General features: G+C 41.7%; 1 protein-coding gene across 2 annotated transcripts in view; it reads right to left on the bottom strand.

Annotated features, from left to right (window-relative positions):
• Window positions 1-2,961: 2,961 nt before the first annotated feature.
• Window positions 2,962-21,479, bottom strand: part of LOC143296411 (bile acid-CoA:amino acid N-acyltransferase-like) — an 18,697-nt gene continuing 179 nt past the window's right edge. Inside the window, exons 2-9 of one of the 2 annotated variants that reach the window (XM_076608306.1) lie at window positions 18,850-19,158; window positions 17,264-17,533; window positions 15,735-15,904; window positions 12,827-12,937; window positions 11,932-12,023; window positions 9,658-9,742; window positions 6,968-7,169; window positions 2,962-6,186 (exon numbers count right to left, since the gene is read on the bottom strand). In XM_076608306.1, coding sequence (XP_076464421.1) covers window positions 6,083-6,186; window positions 6,968-7,169; window positions 9,658-9,742; window positions 11,932-12,023; window positions 12,827-12,937; window positions 15,735-15,904; window positions 17,264-17,533; window positions 18,850-19,158 — 1,343 coding nt within the window. In that variant the 3' untranslated portion in view covers window positions 2,962-6,082. The remainder of the gene's footprint in view (window positions 6,187-6,967; window positions 7,170-9,657; window positions 9,743-11,931; window positions 12,024-12,826; window positions 12,938-15,734; window positions 15,905-17,263; window positions 17,534-18,849; window positions 19,159-21,479) is intronic. The other variant, XM_076608307.1, reaches the window with a different exon arrangement.

Here is a 21,479-nt window from a genome sequence, read left to right as displayed (position 1 = left end):
GACTGACTATCATACATACAATATTTATGCATGCACTTCCGAATTTGCATGCATTTACATAATTTGAAAAATCTCTTTGTAATGTTACAATGTTTGTATAGCATATTTTTTATATTTGCCTTTTTACGAGGCCAAGTTAAAAACAGGCCTTATGTGCTTTTTCCTTTTTCTCTCAATGAAAATGTTCATTCATTCTCTGTCTTTTATTTTTTTCCTTCTCCCTGACCTGCCTTATCTTTGACACTTTTAGTGTAGAGACATTAGAATGAAGACTGACACATGAAGTTTTTTTTTCCCATAAGCTTGGAACACTTTATTTCTCTGCTCAGTCTGAATATCACATACTGGCTTTATATGAAGCATGTAAACATTTCCCTAGTTTACATACAATAATCCGGAGTGTGACAAACACATACACTTTCTATCACCGCAGTTTCTGTGGATCTGTCTGGCAACAGCTGAGTGTATTGATGAAGCCATACTTCATACACAACACACTCACACACACTCACACACACATACACACAAAATCATCGGAAACATGCTCAATCTCCCTGAAAACAATCTCAAATGACAGACAGTAAAGGCACCGACAAGCTAAGAGCTTCAGTTCAGTTCACTTTCTCAAGGAGATGTCACTGAGTTCAAGCAAATCCATATACGCTACACCACATCTGCAAAGCAGATGCCTGACCAGTAGTGTAACCCAACAAAAAAAGCACCAAGTGATAACACAACTGACTGAGAAAGTGAAATGAATTGATAAAGTGAAACTGAAATAAACATAGTCCAAGGGAAGCAACTGGGTATGATGGGTAAATCAGTTCCTGTGGTACAAAGTGATGAGAATAATTGACTGATTATGACAGTCAAAGTTACTGTTAATATATATATGAAATTAAATGCTTCTATAGTTCAATCCTTGTTGAAAGACACCTTTGGACTAACTGTCTTTATCATGTTCAGATCTGTTGCAGCATTCTTCTTTCCACATTTCCATGCATGTACAAAAAAATCAACAAAATGAGTCTTTCAGTCCAATGATATAAATTCCATTAGACATTAGTCAATGTCATGAAAGATGTACACTGCTATCCAAATTTCTATGTAGTGAAGGGCACAGAGAAATAGACTGGATCTTTTTTTCTTCCATAATGAGTGCATCCAGATTTGAGTAAAATACTGTTGTTTAACCAATCCTCTGACTGCTTATGTTGACCACCATTCCTAGCTAGGATTAAATAGGGGCTCAAAGGAATTTGATCCTTTTGCCCCTTTTAGGGTGTGTAGGATACACCAACAAAACATACACATTGAATCACAACTCCAGTCCAATAATGTCAAATGAAAAAAATAATTTGATCCTTTCGCCCCTTTTAGGGTGTGGAGGATACACCAACAAAACATGCATATTGAATCACAACTCCAGTCCAACAATGTCAAATGAAAAAAATAATTTGATCCTTTTGCCCCTTTTAGGGTGTGGAGGATACACCAACAAAACATACATATTCATTATTGAATCACAACTCCAGTCCAACAATGTCAAATGAAACAAGAGAGGCAAGGCCTTCAAGACTCACTTGTAATACACGTTAAAAAAAAAAAAAATCTAATCGTTAAAATGTGTTCTGTATTTGTTATTATAAAGCTTCGGGTTAAAAAAAAAAAAGAAAGAAAAAAAGTCCTAACCAGATTTGAACTCCGCGTGTTCGGGTGAGAAGAAACTGTCTTACCCATTACACGATCGTGGCTCCTTAACTGACGTTCTAAAATGTAATATTTGAACATACTTTTTTAAAGGGCGATAAATCAATTGCGGTATTCGCAGTGAGAACGCTGTTTAAATCATATTATTCTGGTGTATCTTGGGCATTCAAAAAAATCTTTAAGGGCAATAAAAAATTCTTTTTAAGTCTGCAGTAAAGGAGACATGGCTATCGCCGCAATCACACTGCAACATTTGGCTGTTTTCTCTAGATCTAGATAGATTTACAAGTTTAGTTACACCCGCCGGGAATGTAGTACGACACGGTCAATTCAATTTCTCTTTTATGTTCATTCTAGTTTTATAGTTTTAAAGTTGATATGAAAATTTAGTATTCTGTTAAACTAATAACATGTAGAGCCAAGTAGATGTACTTCTAAACGTAAGAAGTGAAAAGGACTGCATTTTGAGAAGTCAAGACAGGAATTTTTTTCGTTTCATCATGATCAATTCAAGGGTATTAACTCGCATGGTTTACAATTTTTAACTGTGAATTCCAACTGATTCTGTGGATATTTTATGGCAGTTTGGGGCATAATCGAGTAAGTGATGAGGCGTTCACAAATCTTTCTCTGAATAAATATTTAACAGTCTCCTCCTCCAACTTTCCATCACATGTTATCGTGTATTGTCCATTGAATATAGGATTGAACGGGCAGGTCAACAACTTGAAACAAAATGGCGTTGTTCGCGTTCGCGAAGAATATGAGCACGCGCTTTGAATGTGTATAATTATGTGTACGCAATTGATTTTTTACCCATGACCTTCAGGGCTCAGCCAATAGATCTGTAAAGTCCACTTGTCGTATTGATTTTAGTATTTTCCGAAAAAGACCACTTGGGCGAATGAACATAGTGAAAGCCCTGTACACTGAGAGTAAAACACATAAGCTTTTTATGAATTGAGTATAATTTCAAAATGTAATGTTTAAGATGAGAAAGATCAGTATAAAGCAAATTAAGTCCCCTAGCATTAATTACAGAGTAATTTCCCTTTTTTACTATCTGCACCAAAACGTTTGCAAAATAAATAAAACTTCCATGCTTAGCAAAAGAAGTTCCTGTTTGAACAAAAAATGATAATAATGATTGCTCTTGTTGTTGTGTCAGAATATCAGATCAAAGTGCCAAGTTTAGAGAATACAAAAAATATAAATATCACTGTAAATGCAGTTTGCATATAATTTGGCTTCTTTTAAAAAAAAAAATTTTGTGCCCATCCCAGAGGTGCAAAATTGTTTTAAACAAGATGACTGGAAAGAACTGAATTTTTCCTATTTTTATGCCTAATTTGGTGTCAACTGACAAAGTATTTGCAGAGAAAATGTCAATGTTAAAGTTTACCACGGACACACAGACACACACACAGACATAGACACACACACACACACACAGACAACCGAACACCGGGTTAAAACACAGACTCACTTTGTTTACACAAGTGAGTCAAAAAGCAAGCATAAACACTTTTCAGAAAAAGAAAAACAACAAAAACCAAAAAAACAACAACACAAAAACAAACAAAAACCCAGCATATGTTCATGTATGTTCCAGATATGGATAGATTTCACACTCTTCACAATTTTTATGAACTCATTTTAGAATTAACTCAGGAATCAAATGGGAACACAACCCTGCCCTTCCACAAAGTTGACAGTGCTAAAACAGCAACAACGCCACCAAAAAAACGCCATTAAATACATTAAGTAGTGGCACATCAAATGATGACTGTAAAGCAGTAAGGGCCAGGGGGTTGGGGGTTAGGCAGAAAGGAATGAAACTGAGGATAGCATTTAATGCTGCAAATTTTCTTCCAACATTTCATCACAGATTTCCCATTTGTAAGGCTAGTAAATAAATATATAAAAAAAATCACTGAAAAACATAAATCAAAGTTTAAGAAAAACATCACTGAAAAAAACAACAACCAGGTTTGGTGATGAAATTTACAAAATTGTTAGTAACACAATGAACAATTTGATGACAAAGCATAAAACTTGTTACTTCCAAATTCTATGTTATAGAGAGAGGTAAAAATTATTGATTGATTTCACTTCTGAATCCAATCAAACTGATCACGTTATTCTGACTGTGTCCAAGGAGGGATGTAACTCACACAATGACCCCATTTTCCCCAGTAGCCAGTAGTTGGCCTTTCCTTTACATATGGTCTTTAATTGAACCAAGGACCCTGTGATTGAAATTTTGAATGCTCTAACCATAAAACCATTGTGCCTGTGAGAAAAACTGGACGATGCCCACACTGACACAATGGGACAGGGTGGGACAGATATCATTTCTTAGGATACGATAACAAAGAGATAGTCTGGGCACAGCTTTCCGATCAGCTACATTGCACTGACTACATGTTATACTGGGGTAACTCCATGTTACACTTGATGAACTGCATGTTACACTGGGTATCTACATGTTACACAGGGGTAACAACATATTATACTGGACTGACTACATGCTACACAAGGGTAACAACATGTTACACTGGACTGACTACATGCTACACAAGGGTAACATGTTACACTGGACTGACTACATGCTACACAAGGGTAACAACATGTTACACTGGGGTAACTGCACAGTTTCCAGCGAATCTGATTATATGTTTGCTGCAAAAGCACATAGCTGACAGCAGACTTCCCTTTTATTCTGGCGAGACACCTGCACAGTCCCAGTGAACTTCACTAGTGATTTGTCCTTTCATGGGTTATCACGAGTATTCTGACATTATAATGTAGGTAGATGATTCCGTTGCAATAGGCAGAATCAAAGATGAATGGAGCTGCACTGCATCAATGCATTCATGTGACAGATGGTCAGGAATAAACTGTTCATAGTCACCTCAAGAAATCTGTCTGTACCTGTCCGTGCCTGAAAGTATGCTGTGAAGACAGAAGGGACCACTGCAAACGTTTTCAACACATATATATGAAAATGTGGTTAGAAAGTATCAAAAAGCCTTCTACCTGGCACACTGTAACGTTCAAGTCAGCTTGTATCAAGTCAAAAGCATCAACCAACTTCCAAAATCTTGCTTTTTGTAGTTTGTTTTTTGTGACATCAAATGTCCATGTACTGTACTGTAAATGAGCTATGTGGAAATAAATTATAAAGAAAAAAGATAAAAAGAAATTCAAAAACATAGAATGAAATATATCAGTTTCATGAAAAAATGTGATGACTATTAAGTAATAATGTGATGACTATAAGTAATAATGTGATACTATAAGTAATGTGATACTATAAGTAATAATGTGATACTATAAGTAATGCTTTGATGATAAACATGATATTTCTGGCTTTTTTTCTTTGAGCATTGTTTCCGTACCAGATTAAACAAAAATCTGTACAAGTAAGCGTGGAGTGGTGGCCTAGTGATAAAGCGTGGAGTGGTGGCCTAGTGATAAAGCGTGGAGTGGTGGCCTAGTGATAAAGCGTGGAGTGGTGGCCTAGTGATAAAGCGTGGAGTGGTGGCCTAGTGATAAAGCGTGGAGTGGTGGCCCAGTGATAAAGCATGGAGTGGTGGCCCAGTGATAAAGCGTGGAGTGGTGGCCTAGTGATAATGTGTCTGCCTGGGAAACAAGAGAGTCCCTGTGCATGGGACTGAATCCCTCACCAGCCAGTATTTTCTCCCCCTTCACCGGGCCTTGAGTGGTGGACTGGACACTAGTTATTCAGATGAAGCAAAAAACTGAGGTCCCACATGCAGTATACACTCAGCTTATGTAAAAGAACCCATGGCAACTAAAGGGTTGTCCCTAGCAAAATTCTGTAGGAACCGTCCCTATGACAGGAAAAAAATACATTTGCAGGTACAAACAAAAAATATGAAAGGGTGGCACTGCACTAAAATGATGCACTCTCCTTGGGGAGAGCAGCCAGAATTTCACATAGAGAAATCTGTTGTGACAAAGAGTAATACTATTATACAATACAATACAACACAACAGAATATGATATGATACGATGCAATACAATACAATACAATGCAATACAATACAGATCTGTGTAATGCACACACATAACTGGTTCATGTGCTGTCACCAAATCCACTTCCTGTCCGAGAGGAGGCAGAAACACAACCTCCACAGGACCTCACTCCTCTGCAGACAGCCACCACCTCCCCTTGGAACATCAGATGGACCTCACCCCTCTGCAGACAGCCACCAACCCCCCTTGGAACATCAGATGGACCTCAAGCCTGGCAGACACCCAGGACTCCACCCTCTAGAACATGAAAACCTTCACAACACCAAGAACGCAAGCCACAGGTTGTTACACTCAACTCTGCCAGCAACATCAGTCAGAGAGATGTGTCTTGAGAAATTTCTGAATCTGGGTCCAGGACTCCTCTTGAGCAGCGGCATGGTCAACTGAGTTTCCTCCCCACATGAAGTCCACTCCTGTCAAATAAATATAGAAAAAAAGAATTGAGAATGGAATGCCTTGTACTATCCAACTGAGTAAGTCAGCGAGTAATCACATGACTGTACACACAAATTGATCAATGTGGTTTCATCAACAACAAAAACCCATGGAAAATGCAAAATCTGCAATAAAAAATTCTGTGACAGCCTTTACTTTATATACATTTTCCAGTTCTCACCCATTGTGACTCTTTGTTAAAAGATATCAAACACACCCATCAACACTTGGAGGGACAATGATTAGCAATCTTTTACTTTGTTACCATACTGACAATCACTTTCTGTACATGTCACTCAAAATTTCAATGACAATGAAACCACAATTCACTGTGGCACAAAGAGACACCATTTATTTATCTAGGCTGATATTTTTTCTCTGCATAACACTACATCAGTCAGTCACGATGAACAGCCTAATAAGTAGAAAAAACTGAATTCTTAGGATAACTGTATTATACTTCCATATGCATAAACTATAACTGTAGCATAATGCAGATGTAAAAAACAGTTTACCACAACATTACACAGTAAGAACAACGAATCAGCCCTAAAGTAGTGGAACATCGGAATGTATTTGTATTTGAAGAGATGTTTGAACACACACACACACACTCAGAGAGACACACACACACACACATGCACACAAGCACACACGCTAATGCACACACACACACACACAGAGGCACACACACACAAGCACATACACACATGCACACACACACACACACACTCAAGAGACACACAGACATGAACACACCATAAGCAGGGTTGACACAAGCTCTGCAGTGCGGGGTGTATGGGGGCTCCAGTAAGTGACCTGCCCCTGGATAGTGAACCACCTCCATCAGGTGGCGCCTGTCCTCGGGGAATGCGCTGTGATACTTGTCAGCCAGTTCTGAGTGCAGCTGGTGATCATCATCACTCACCATCATCAGAATGTGGGCCGAGCTCTCCCAAACCTGCAGCACACACATGTTAATACACTGTGTGTGTGTGTGTGTGTGTGTGTGTGCGTGTGTGTGTGTGTGTATGTGTGTGTGTGTGAATATGAGTGTGTGTATGTGGTGGTGTGCATGGGTGCATGTGTTTGTGAACCAGCATCACATCTGTCATGACAGCCATAAATAGGGTTTATGAGAATATGTATGTATTTACATGCAAGTATGCATGTGTGCATGCTTTCACTTGCTGTTTGTGTATGTGTGTGTGTTTGTGCATGAATGTGTGTGTGCTTTATGATTTTTCTTACTACAACAACAAAAAACAAAAACAACCCCCAACCCTCCAAAAAACAACAAAAGAAACAACAAAAACAACCTTCACATGGTATGGAAAGGTTGCCTTTCTGTTAATGTCCTTTGCTTGATATTTGAGAAGATGAATATCTCTTTATAGGAAACTATCTTTACTATGAGAAATCCTATGACAAAGAAACACAGTGAAGATTATATTATATTGTATTGTATTACTCTTTTTTGTCACAACAGATTTCTCTGTGTGAAATTTGGGCTGCTCTCCCCAGGGAGAATGTGTTGGGTAGGTGGGACCAGCAGGCTCCCACGGGCTGAGCGGGGTCCCTCAGCTGCCGTCGGTCCTGAAAAGGAAGCCGTAGTGACCATGGCGGTCACCTGCGTGCTGACAGAGGACCGATTTGAGGCTGTAGTGTTAACACTGGTCGAGGAGCTCGACCTGCCCAACGAAGAGTCAATCCCTCTTGTCGGGGCTGTGTGTGTCACTCTGTGGTCTGTGCTGGGTTGGGTCCGGTGGGGAGCGGACCAGGGGTTAGTCCCTGGTCCTCCCGGGAACCCAGCATGCACCATAGGTGCACCCCAGTACGGGTAGAATGGGGGATACCACCCGTGGGCACCAGCCATCCCGTGACCCCAGCCCCAAGGGTCACTGGTGCCTTGACCTCGTTGAAGGGAAAAACCTGGCCAAGTCGGAGGGAGATCAGGTCCGACTTGGGTGTCAGACAGGCCGAAAGGCCGGCGGTCTGACTGCCCGGAACCGCCTGACACGCGCGGGACTCCCCCAGCAGGGGAGACCGGCCGGATAGCGGGGAGACCTGCAGAGCAGGTTGCCACGCGCCCAGAATCCCCTCCCGTGGGGAGACTGGGGTGGCTTGGCCCGGGGTGGGCTAAGTGGAGGTCCCCCCCCGGAACCAACTGTTTTTCTCCCCCAGGAGGAGGTGGGGGAGGGGGGTCGACCGAGAAGGGAGGAGGGGAAACAGCACTGGGGCCCCTGAGGGCCGTCTCCGTGTGGGGACCCGGGTAACGGCGGGGGGCGGCCTCCCCTTGGGAGTCCGCACCCAGCCGCGAGTTCCCACCACCAAGAGAGGACGTGCTACTCCCCCTTCCACCCGCCTCGCGCTGGGACACTTCGGGAGGTGACGCTCGAATCCCTTTCCCCCCGGTCCCCTTCATGACCGTTTTATCGGGACGAGCGTCCCCTCCGCGATCAGCGTCTGCAGACGCATCGCCGCGGTCCCTATCGGGAGAAATCATGAGCTCCGGGCCTGGGAGAGTCTCTTGGCGAGTATCTCTGCCAGCATCATGATCCCTGCCTTCGTAGGATGGCAAACGAGGCATGGTACCGCACGTAAGCACCCAGCGAACAATACGATCCCCAACAGAGAAAGGAAAGACAGGATCGACTCAGAGGTAGAAAAATACGAAGAAATCGAGGGGGCCGAGTCGAAACGAGTACACAGAATGTAAGCACAATACACATGCAAGCCGCATACAACAAAATAAGGCCAAATGAAAACGCTTAATAGCCAAAAAAAGCGTTAGACGAGACAGAGCGAAAACCTGACAAGATGGCGTGGAGAGCCTTGGCCAAAGGAAATGATTCAGCGCTTATAGCTGTTAGAGGCGTTTGATTGGCTAAGAGCGGGCCAGACTAAGAGGGGCGTCTTTTCACTGTTAGCCGCGCGAAATTTGGCCAAACAGAGCAAACCATAGGCCTAGTTTGCATCAGTTTGACATGGTACAGTATATGACACCAAATGTGTTGCTATACTGACAGTGCCACCCATTTTTTGGTATGTTTTTCTACACGCAATTTGTTTTAATTCTATTTGTTTTTCCAATCAAAGTGGATTTTTCTACAGGATTTTGCCAGGGACAACACTTTTGTTGCTGTGGATTCTTTTATGTGTGCTAAATGCATGCTGCACATGGGACCACAGTTTATCCTCTCATCCAAATGACTAGCATCCAGACCACCACTCAAGGTCTAGTGGAGGGGGAGAAAATACTTGCGACTGCCAGTGTGATTTGAACCAGTGCGCTCAGATTCTCACTTCCCAGGCAGACGCGTTACCTCTAGGCCAACACTCAACTCATTTGTTGGTGTATGCTCCAACAGCGCTTAGATATACCTGTCTAAAGACCTCTCTGTGTGCTTTACACACATACACATGAACGAAAGTGTGGATCTACTCACTGGGATAAAGGAATCTGTGGTGAATGTGAACACATCTCTGACAGACATGCCCTCTTCTGTCGGCCACATTTTACTGGCATCCAGTCTGCAAACAAACCATTGAGAATTAAATAAATAAAAAAAAGAAAGAAAAAAGAAAGGAAAACAACAATGAAAGAAACACACAAGTTACTAAATCAATGTTATGATGATACAGATAGCAAAGAATATCACATTCACACACACACACATGGATTGCATGTTTGTGCATTTTTAACAACAAAAAAAGAAATGAAAAAACCCAAACATTTTTACACCATACGTAAAATTTACAGATAATTCATATGTACATTTTCTATACACATTATATCTATATATATATATATATCTCTCTCTCTCTATATATATACATATAAGGTGTCCCCCAAAAAGTGAACCGCTTTTTGACAAGTATTTTCTCATTGACAGAGAAACTGAATTCATTGAAAATTTTCACACAGTAACCTGAGGGTATCATCAACAAGTCTGCAAAATATCTAAAAGTTCAGATGCAAATTATGCGAGTAGTGTCAAATTCAAAACAGCATGTCAAAAAATCCAGTATCAGAGGAAATCTTTGTGGGTCCCTGGGTTCTCCTGGGATTGAATCAGTTCCTCAACACAGTCCTTGTTCTCTGAACATGCAGTCTTGGGTCTCCCACTGCCAATTTTACGTGCTACTGACCCTGTAGTGTGTATTTTAGCGATAAGTCTGTTTATAGTGACAAGGCTCCACCCCTTGCCTGGAAATTTCTTTATGATCCCTCTTCAACCCTAGCCTTCATCCTTCATACAGTTTTCAATGGTAATCTTATCATTTTCACTCAAAGGCATGGTTGATCCTTCCAAACTGAAACTTTGGACGGAACTGATTTTGAATACAGATGACAATAAAATAAAAAAAATCAATAGACTTGACACCCAGACAGGCCATTTTTAGACTGACACTGACAAATGCCAACACCTGGCAGCTGGCATGAACATGATGAAGGTCACATTGCACAGCTCTGATACTGGATTTTTTGACATGCTATTTTGAATTTGACAATACTTCCATAATTTGCATCCAAACTTTTAGATATTTCACAGACTTGTTGATGATACCCTGAGGTTACTGTGTGAAAATTTTCCATGAATTTGGTTTCTCTATCACTGAGAAAATACTTGTCAAAAAGCGGTTCACTTTCTTTGGGACACCTGATATAGACATATATTATTACATGTATACGGTAACTACAAATTAAGATGTTACGCTTATGTAAAGATTTGTCTGTGTTGAGAAACGTGAATAAAACAATAAGTGTTAATGGACTTGTGACACAAAAACTAGTTCATCAAATCATGATTTCCAATATCATACAAGTTTCAGTTTCAAGGTGTCAAAGTGCATGTGTTTCATATGCTATACATCTGCTGAAAAAAAGAAAAAGGCAGGCACTTATCAGGTCTTGAGAGCCGATGCTAGTTTTGTGTATTTGTATTTTTGAATTTTGTATTTCTTTTTATTACAACAGATTTCTCTGTGTGAAATTTGGGCTGCTCTCCCCAGAGAGAGCGTGTTGCTACACTACAGTGCCACCCAATTTTTGGTATTTTTTCCTGCATGCAGTTTTATTTATTTTTCCTATCGAAGTGGATTTTTCTACAGAATTTTGCCAGGAGCAACCCTTTTGTTGCCATGTGTTCTTTTACACGTGTATGCTGCACACGGGACCTCAGTTTATCCTCTCATCCGAATGACTAGCGTCCAGACCACCACTCAAGGTCTAGTGGAGGGGGAGAAAATATCAGCAGCTGAGCCGTGATTCGAACCAGCACGCTCAGATTCTCTCGTTTCCAAGGCGGATGTGTTACCTCTAGGCCATCACTCCACTAAAACATTAACATAAAAAAAAAAAATAATAACTGTGAAAAAACAGATACAAATAGTACCTAAACTATAGAACATTAAAGTAGCTTTAAACATTGACATGAGTATCCACCCCCTTTTTAATAAGAAAAAAACAACAACAAAAAACAAATAAACAAAAAAACAGCATTTCATAGACTTCAGACAGGCATTCACACTTGACGCATCTTGTTTTTTGTGTGGTCCTAGTTTAAAACAAAAAAGAAAAGAAAAAAGAAATGGGGAAAAGGAGAGAGAGAGAGAGAGAGAGAGAGAGAGAGAGAGAGAGAGAGAGAGAGAGAGAGTCAGAAGCACAGGTCTTGGTTTTAACCCTTTCCTGTCCAGAACTAACTCCTTTCAAAACTCACTTCAGGCCCTTCCAGACCAGAGCTCCGTCCTTTCTGTGCAGGTCAAATATTCCATAGGAAGGTATGCTGTTGATGACCACAGCTGCTTTCACCTGTAACAGATCGTGACTATCCAGATCAATATCTGCTGTTGATTAATACAGATCATATATTTTTCACATTGTGTGTGTGTGTGTGTGTGTGTGTGTGTGTGTGTGTGTGTGTGTGTGTGTGTGTGTGTGTTTGTGTGTGTGAGTGTGTGTGTGTGTAAAAAGATAAGTATCTTGCAAATAATGCACTGAACATTCACAATCATTGTGAAATTTCAAAGTGTTCCACAAATACCAATTCATGTACCCCTTGGATCAAAAGCAATGAAATAATAGATAAATGCAGTGAACAAAATAAATGAAGAGAAGATGACAGATTCTGAAACTCCACATTCACTGACTGAAACTGAACAGAAATCAGTTTAAAAATCAACGAGAGATTGCTGTTATATTTGCGGTATTTCTGTTGTCTTCTTCTCCTTCTTTTGTGTGAGTGGGCAGCAGCTCCCACATTCACTGTTTCTGTGAGTTATCACCAATGTCCTATTTTCACCCATCCAGTTGGGAAACCATCTTCACTTTCGGTGTGGGAGCATAATGGGTGTATTTGAATTTCCAAAATACACTGAATGCTGCCTTCTATTACAGTATCCTTGATATGTGTATCTAATCTTCTGCAAGTGTATACACATGAATTTATATGAATGTGGATTAAGCACCAACAGGTCTACACCTGTGCTTACTTGGGAGACAGGAAAAGTCTCCAGACTTGGAAAGGATTTGAACCAAGGACTGCTATAGCCTGTAGTTCAATGCTCTAACCATATGGCTATTGCACATGTTTGCTATTTTGTCTTAAAACTTACCTGTGGGCATTTCCAAGCCAACAAGAGAACAAACTCGCCTCCTTTAGAAACCCCGACCAGACCAATTCCATCCTTCACTGCTTTGTGGGAATTGAACCATGAGACTGTTTCCTGTTTTACACACACACACACACACACAAATTACATTTTAAACCTTATGGTTTAATTTGCTTCTCATTTCTGTAAACAAATTAATCAAATTAAACTGTACCAACTTTTCAATTTGTCAATAAATAATCCAGTTGTTACATATAAATTTAGTGTGACATTCCCATAAAATATAATGAATATGAGATTGTACATCTACTATATTCATTCTGAACTCTTCTGACACAGGTTGGCGTTATTTGGGACAATCAAGGGAACTGATGGTTAGCCTGGACTTTAAAAAAAACATCCAAGCAATCTGTAAAAAAAAGTTTCTATTGAAATTAATGGTTAATCTCAATGTGGCTAGAAACCACAGCAATAATGCTTTCACTCCAGTCTCAAATTAATCAAATACTGAAGGATAGCCACAGCTTGAATCTTCTTCAATGCCCCATGACATATATATATATATGTCATGAAAAATCTATTGTTCTTTGCACCATGACCCATGTTTTTGTCTGTGTCATTTCAGGATTTTTCATGGTTACATTTCAAAGATTATGTGTCCAAAAAACCACCATTCAGAAAGCTTGATATGTCTACTTTCATTATCCGTGAGGAGCAACAGCCAATCACACTCTGTAAGGTAATTACTGATTTCAAGACGGCGGATGACAGAACACAAACTGACTCTAGTGGCTTGAAACAGCAGCAGGTTGCAAACACCCTTTGTGATTCTGTCACCTGAGATGTAGCACAAACTTTACAAGTCAATAAAGACAATGTGTTTTGTACTTGTCAAAAAATCTCGTCAAGATGATTCACTTGACGTGAATGAAAGTAAGAGTGATGATGTGCAGAGAGGGAGGAGGGTGGGGGTGACTGTAGAGCTAGATGTTGCAATAAAAGGAAATGGAGAGCCGACAGGAGGCCAAGAATAGCTCTGTGGCTGACCTAGTGTTGACCTCAGTGACAACACATCCCCTTCAAGACAAAGAGGGAGAGACAGAGGTGTTTGATGAAGGGGGTGGAACAGGGTTGTGTGTTGCATTAACTCACTCAGTACGGCCAGTCCTCTCTTCTCCTCTACACAGACCCCTCGGATGTCCAGTGGGTGTCTGAATGACCCAACCTTTAGCTTCCGTCGTAAAAATTGTGGTATTCTCTGTCAACATTCACCTCTTCAGTATAAGAGCCTTCCGCTTGCAATATTTTGATGATGGTAATTGGGGTGAAACGCTGTTAACGTCGTCCCTTTCGCCGTTCGTATGGAGAGAGTTAATCACTTGAGAAGCATGGTGTTTGAAAAACATGCAGGCATTTCAAAGAATGGATCAGCTATTGCCTGCAGGCAAATTCTGTATAGTACTCACCCCCCTCCACTGAACTGTGTGCCAACTGGGTCACTGTTAACCTCTTTGATGTTGTCTGAAAAAGAGCGAGGCGAGCGGACGTGGCACAGACAGGCATGGCATATGAAAGACGTGTGTGTGTGTGTGTGTGTGTGTGTGTGTGTGTGTGTGTTTGAAATAACTAGACTAAAAGAAAGTTTGCTGACATTTCTGCTGCTGTTGCCAAGGAACTGTGAGTGAATGGTGGGTTGAAAATGTGTAGAATTCAAGAAGTTTGGATTATGATTTATGACTCTATGTGTTCATAATGTAGAGCAACACATTTCATGTTTAGTTTTCAAATATTTTCTAGGTTTGTTTCAGCTGCTATCACTAACATTCTTTAACATATATGCAGGAAATATCTGAAATATATCTTTCTCACATTTATGGTTCACTCTTTGCTAAACAGTGTGTTAAGTAAGCTTCAAACTATCAAAATTTGATAGTCTGTTTATTTTCCTTTGAAAAAAGTATGGGTTATGTATAATTTCTGATAGCAGTTTGCGTGCTAGAATTTTTTGTGAATCATTACAACCAAAAACCGCCTGACAAATAGGAAGCACATGCCACTGAAGGGGTAATTACCATTTTTAAACCACCATAGAAAACTGCTGACAAGGGCAGTAACTCTTGCTCTAACAAGGGCACACAACCACACCCTTGCCGCCAGTCCTTTCCCTATATCTGCTGGCACAGGCAGTAAAGGCAGCAAGGTTCAGAAGAGCAAAGAACAGGATTTTCCTGGAACCTACACAGGCTGATGAATGAACAGAGCAGTGGAAGTTTGTGGCTGAGGAATGAACACTACACTGGAGTTAGTGGCTGATGAAGACTACATTGGAGTTAGTGGCTGATGAAAACTACATTGGAGTTTGTGGCTGATGAACACTACATTGGAGTTTGTGGCTGATGAACACTACATTGGATTTTGTGGCTGATGAACACTACATTCAAGTTTGTGGCTGATGAACACAACATTCAAGTTTGTGGCTGATGAACACAACATTCAAGTTTGTGGCTGATGAACACAATATTCAAGTTTGTGGCTGAAGAATGAACACTTTAATGGAAGTTTGTGGCTGATGAACACAACATTGGAGTTTGTGGCTGATGAACACAACATTCAAGTTTGTGGCTGATGAACACAATATTCAAGTTTGTGGCTGAAGAATGAACACTTTAATGGAAGTTTGTGGCTGATGAACACTACATTGGAGTTTGCGGCTGATAAATAAACACTGAAAGTTCATGGTTGATGAAGACAAGAGTGTAAGTTTGTGGCTGATAATAAAGACAACACTGGAAGTTTGTGGCTTATGGACACAATGGATGAAGTTTGTGGGGAGAGGAATGAAGGAAATATTTAAAGTTAGTGTCTGATGAATGAAGACAACAGTGGAAGGTTCACCATAAGGTGAACTCACCTCAAAGTAGTCAAAGGAAATCTCGTCCATCGTCTGTGGCAGGTCATCAAACCTGAAGAAGGGAAGGGCCAGCACAGCAAAGCCGTGTGACGCCAGCAGAGCAGCACGTGTCTCCATCAGACCTCCGGCAGATCCAAACATGTCAATCACACCTGGGTGGGGGCCGTCACCTGTGTCATGTCACACCATACAGATCCAAACATGTCAATCACACCTGGGTGGGGGCCGTCACCTGTGTCATGTCACACCATACAGATCCAAACATGTCAATCACACCTGGGTGGGGGCCGTCACCTGTGTCATGTCACACCATACAGATCCAAACATGTCAATCACACCTGGGTGGGGGCCGTCACCTGTGTCATGTCACACCATACAGATCCAAACATGTCAATCACACCTAGGTGGGGGCCGTCACCTGTGTCATGTCACACCATACAGATCCAAACATGTCAATCACACCTAGGTGGGGGCCGTCACCTGTGTCATGTCACACCATACAGATCCAAACATGTCAATCACACCTGGGTGGGGGCCGTCACCTGTGTCATGTCACACCATACAGATCCAAACATGTCAATCACACCTGGGTGGGGGCCGTCACCTGTGTCATGTCACACCATACAGATCCAAACATGTCAATCACACCTAGGTGGGAGCTGTCACTTGCGTCATGTCACACCATACAGATCCAAACATGTCAATCACACCTGGGTGGGGGCCGTCACCTGTGTCATGTCACACCATACAGATCCAAACTTGTCAATCACACCTGGGTGGGGGCCGTCACCTGTGTCATGTCACACCATACAGATCCAAACATGTCAATCACACCTGGGTGGGGGCCGTCACCTGTGTCATGTCACACCATACAGATCCAAACTTGTCAATCACACCTGGGTGGGGGCCGTCACCTGTGTCATGTCACACCATACAGATCCAAACATGTCAATCACACCTGGGTGGGGGCCGTCACCTGTGTCATGTCACACCATACAGATCCAAACTTGTCAATCACACCTGGGTGGGGGCCGTCACCTGTGTCATGTCACACCATACAGATCCAAACATGTCAATCACACCTGGGTGGGGGCCGTCACCTGTGTCATGTCACACCATACAGATCCAAACATGTCAATCACACCTGGGTGGGGGCCGTCACCTGTGTCATGTCACACCATACAGATCCAAACATGTCAATCACACCTGGGTGGGGGCCGTCACCCGTATCATGTCAGAGAAAATTCTTTACAGCTGGAAACAATCTGTAGAATGTTCACTAACTGGATTAGGCTTATTCTAACAGGATTCTGGCTTCTGTTTCTGGCATAATGTTTAGTTGTACTTGTAGAATTTGAGGTGCTCTGCTGTTTTGTCTCCAGATGGACTAAGACAAATCGCATGCAAAAACTATTTGCACACAACTGATCGTGGTCACTTCATTGTTGTACCAACTACAAACTACAGGAGCCACCACCAACAATCTGGTTTCTTTGTCTCTACCATGCCAAAACAATATCTTGACTCACCTGGAGGTAAAAACAGCACTCCTCGCACACCCCCTTCCTTCACAGGTATCCGTCTCACGTCTGCCGCCTTTTTCAGTCTGGACACCGAGGTGCTGACCAGAGGTTTGTGTGTTGTCTCCTTGGCAACCAGGTCGTGGAGAGAGCAGTGATCCAGACAGATGGACAGAGTGTAGAGGATAGGATCCTCCCCGTTCCTCACCACCATGCGGATGTTCTGAGGGCCGGAGGGGCAGGGGGTCAGACTCCAGAACGGTCCCATGGGGTCCACACCTGAAAAGTAAATCGCATCAGGAGATAAAGACAGTGAAACAATGACAAACAAGCAATCAGAACAAGAACTCCCACCCCCCTTCAATCCCCCCCCCTCCCCCCTGAAAAAAACATCAAAGCCATGACATGCAGTGTGATGCACATAATTATGTAACTTCTGTGTCATAATATGAAAGAGAGGTGAAAAATCCCATCATCTACACTATTTTCAGTGGAACTACTCCCTTGCCACTCATTCCAAGAGCCCCATACATGGCCATACTTGGGTTCGCTTGTCACACCCCAGCATCAGCAGTCCACAGAGAACTACTGGAGAAACCCTGCACTGCTGGTGAGTCACTTTGTTGGTGTTCAGTCATGCCTGTTCTTATTTACTGAATTCAGGACACCACCTACTCTTCGTGCTGCAGCCTTGGTGGCTGGTTGGTCTTTGGGAACCATCCAAATGCTGACTGTCCTAAAACCCTCTTGGCCAAGAGAGTGGGGATGTAACTTGACAAGACACTCTCCACTAAAATCAAATTCTAGCCCAGATAACTGGGACAACAGTTGCCTCCTGATGATAGTAGAACATGACTGACTAGCATACACATACACATACACGTACTAAACATCCAATGAAGACAGTAATCGCTTAGTCATGGAGCCAGACTGAGTGAGCGTCCCCACCTAGAGATCAAAAGTAAACCAACCAGTATAAACAGCATGTGTAAAAGCATCTCAATGGAGGATCAATAGTAAACCTACCAGTGTAAGTACCACCTACAGAAGCATCTCAATGGAGGATCAATAGTAAACCTACCACTGTACCAGTGTAAGTACCACCTACAGAAGCATCTCAATGGAGGATCAATAGTAAACCTACCAGTGTAAGTACCACCTACAGAAGCATCTCAATGGAGGATCAATAGTAAACCTACCAGTGTAGGTACCACCTACATCCACCTCTGTAGCTTCCTTCAACAGATGCATCAATAGAAGATCAAAGTAAAACTACTAGTGTAAGTACCACCAACAAAACATCTCAATGGAGGATCCAGGTAAACTTACCAGTGTAAGTACCACCAACAAAACATCTCAATGGAGGATCCAGGTAAACCTACCAGTGTAAGTACCACCAACAAAACATCTCAATGGAGGATCCAGGTAAACCTACCAGTGTAAGTACCACCAACAAAACATCTCAATGGAGGATCAAGGTAAACCTACCAGTGTAAGTACCACCAACAAAACATCTCAATGGAGGCTCAAGGTAAACCTACCAGTGTAAGTACCACCTACAGAAGCATCTCAATGGAGCATCAAGGTAAACCTACCAGTGTAAGTACCACCTACAGAAGCATCTCTGTTCAGGTCCAGGTCCCCGTTGTCACTGGTAACAAAGTGACTACACGATCGGAACACAGCCGGGGATCGGCGCCACTCCTGGTCTGTCCTCACATGCAGTGTGACCTTGGCCTTGCTTGGCAGGCCATGAACTCTGACATGAACTTTCTGGTCGAAGAGGCTGACCTTGGGGGTCACCTGTATGTGTTGTGGCTGGGTGGAGAGTGGACAGCTCAAGCTGGAGGTCCCTGATATACCTTGCTGCAATACTCGACACAGCGACTTCAAACGGACAAGTGCTGTGGATACATATACATATTTCAATATATAGATATGGAATCAATCTCACAAAACAGCATTCTGTGTAAACACATCAACACATGAAACAATGTGAAATCAATTCTGCAGAGTTCTTCACATCAACCTTACATCTTTTATAAAAAATGTAAAGTCACAAACATTGAAAATTTTGAAAAATCAATTCATGAAAAGAATGCATGTAACTCAATGATGCAAACTCAAGAGGTATCCAAATTGCAACAACATTATCCGCTATGAAAAGAAGGAGCTTGGCAAAGAAATGACGAAAAGAAAACAGCTGAAAATTTAATGTCTTAAAATCTTTGTTTTTTCTTGGATAATTTCTAAATACTACCTAGCAGACTGATTTCTTGTGTGAGAATGCCAATGAGTAAGTTCCATATCTATAAATGTAGTTTACCACCCTTTAATTAATTAATTAGAAACAGGGATCGCGCTAGACTTTTTCAAAACGCGTGCAGCTTACGCAAAGTCGGCAAAAAAACGCGTAAGTTAGAGTCAGAATTGCGTCAGACCTATGACACTAAATCAAAGGTTTACTCACCTATTTTTGCCGCTCACGTCGGCGCTGAAATTCACCGCAAGCCCTGAGAATCATATTGAGTCGATTCCGTGACTGAGATACAGTGGAAAACCAAAAAACGCTAGGGCCTAGGCTAGCCGAGTAACATTCAGCAGTCAAACAAGGCTTAACTTTCCCGCTACAGGGTCACGCCCTGTAATGACGCCACTCTGTTCCAAAACTCGTCAGCTAAGCAGTGTTGTGTGCGCGCATACTCTGTTAACTGGCTGTAGCTGTTAAGAGTCACGTAGGCATCTTGCAGTGCTCCACATGCACAGACACTTTGTCTTGTACCGTCTGATTCAGTATCACAAACCTAGCTGCCAAGTCAGTCCTAAAGTTGCATTGATACGGCTTGGAGTAAAAGTTGTTTTGCGTAAGTGTTACGCGTGAGCGCTGTGAAAATGCGTCAGCGAAAATCAAAATGCGTCAAATACGCAAAAAACATGTGTTAACGCGATCCCTGTAGAAAGTATATGTTTGTTGGTAAATGAAAGTGTTCTTTAAAAGTGCTATACCAATCAAACTTAACTTGATTGCTTGGATTAAAAGACATTTCATTTATAAACATTTACATGTCAAAAGATAAACTTTCAAATGCTTTCATAGATGTTTTCCGAAGTTCTGTCTTCTCAGAGCAGATCAGAGGTAACAATTTTTATTGTAACTCTCTCAAAGAATCAATCTTCACTGCCCTACATCCCCACCCCTCATCTTGTTTGCTCCTCACCCCCACCTGACCCAGTCCCAGGGTTCAGTCTGTGTTTGAGCTCTGGCCCTCATAGGGCTGGGGGTGGGCTGGGGGTGGGGGTGTGGGGGTGTGGGGGTGAGCAGTTTAACTCACTGACCAACCTCACCATATATATGGTGACATAAAAATGTTATCCATGTGTGTGTGTGTGTGTGTGTGTGTGTGTGTGTATCAAAACAGTGACAAATCTACGTGAGCTAGAAATTTCATTTCTATTTACTTTCAATTTACAAGACTTTTAAAATATACTTCTAATGTCATTATTTTAAAGGAAGTAAAAGCAAACAAATTTGGAAAAAAAAGAGAAAAAAAAAAAGAGAAAAAAGAAAGGCAAACAAAAAGACAGTATACTGTCTCATGAAAATTCGTAAGTTTATTTTCTCCAGTGCAAAGCCTGTGGAAAATAATAATTACAGTTATTATGTGTATACCCACATGAGGGTATACCCAATCAAGCATGTACATTCATGCAACGAACACAAATCCCTGCACTAAAGTGCAGCCACAAGAAAGGCTCACAAAATAGTCTGCAAAGACACACTCACTCAGTACCCTGCCAACTTGAGGATATCATTTTTCAGTTGACTGCTCCCTGCCATGTGATGACTGAAGGAAGAAACAGTGCGACCTGACAATAGCCCTCTTTCACGAACGTCACAGCTTGACTCTACAAGTGTTTGTTTGTATGCAAGACATGGGTCATTTCGCATTGTTTTTAAACCTTACACTTCGAAACTACGGTAGACAATATGCCATTTCTTACATGCCTGCATTGCAAAACACACTTCTGGATACCTTCCACAATTTAGGCCAGTGAAGACGCACTTTGACACACATACACATACATTCACAGGCTCAAGGCCATAAAGCAACAAGAAGAAAATAATATAAACACAGCTGGTGTGATGCCTCTACGAATCAATCCGCACGCTCTCTGACACTTTCACACACACACGCACGCACACACACATGCAAACCACCAACTC

Source organism: Babylonia areolata, chromosome 21 (assembly GCF_041734735.1).
Source record: "Babylonia areolata isolate BAREFJ2019XMU chromosome 21, ASM4173473v1, whole genome shotgun sequence".
NCBI lineage: Eukaryota > Metazoa > Mollusca > Gastropoda > Neogastropoda > Buccinidae > Babylonia > Babylonia areolata.
Note: the sequence above shows the minus strand (reverse complement) of the source record. Positions and strands in the feature narration are given on the sequence as shown.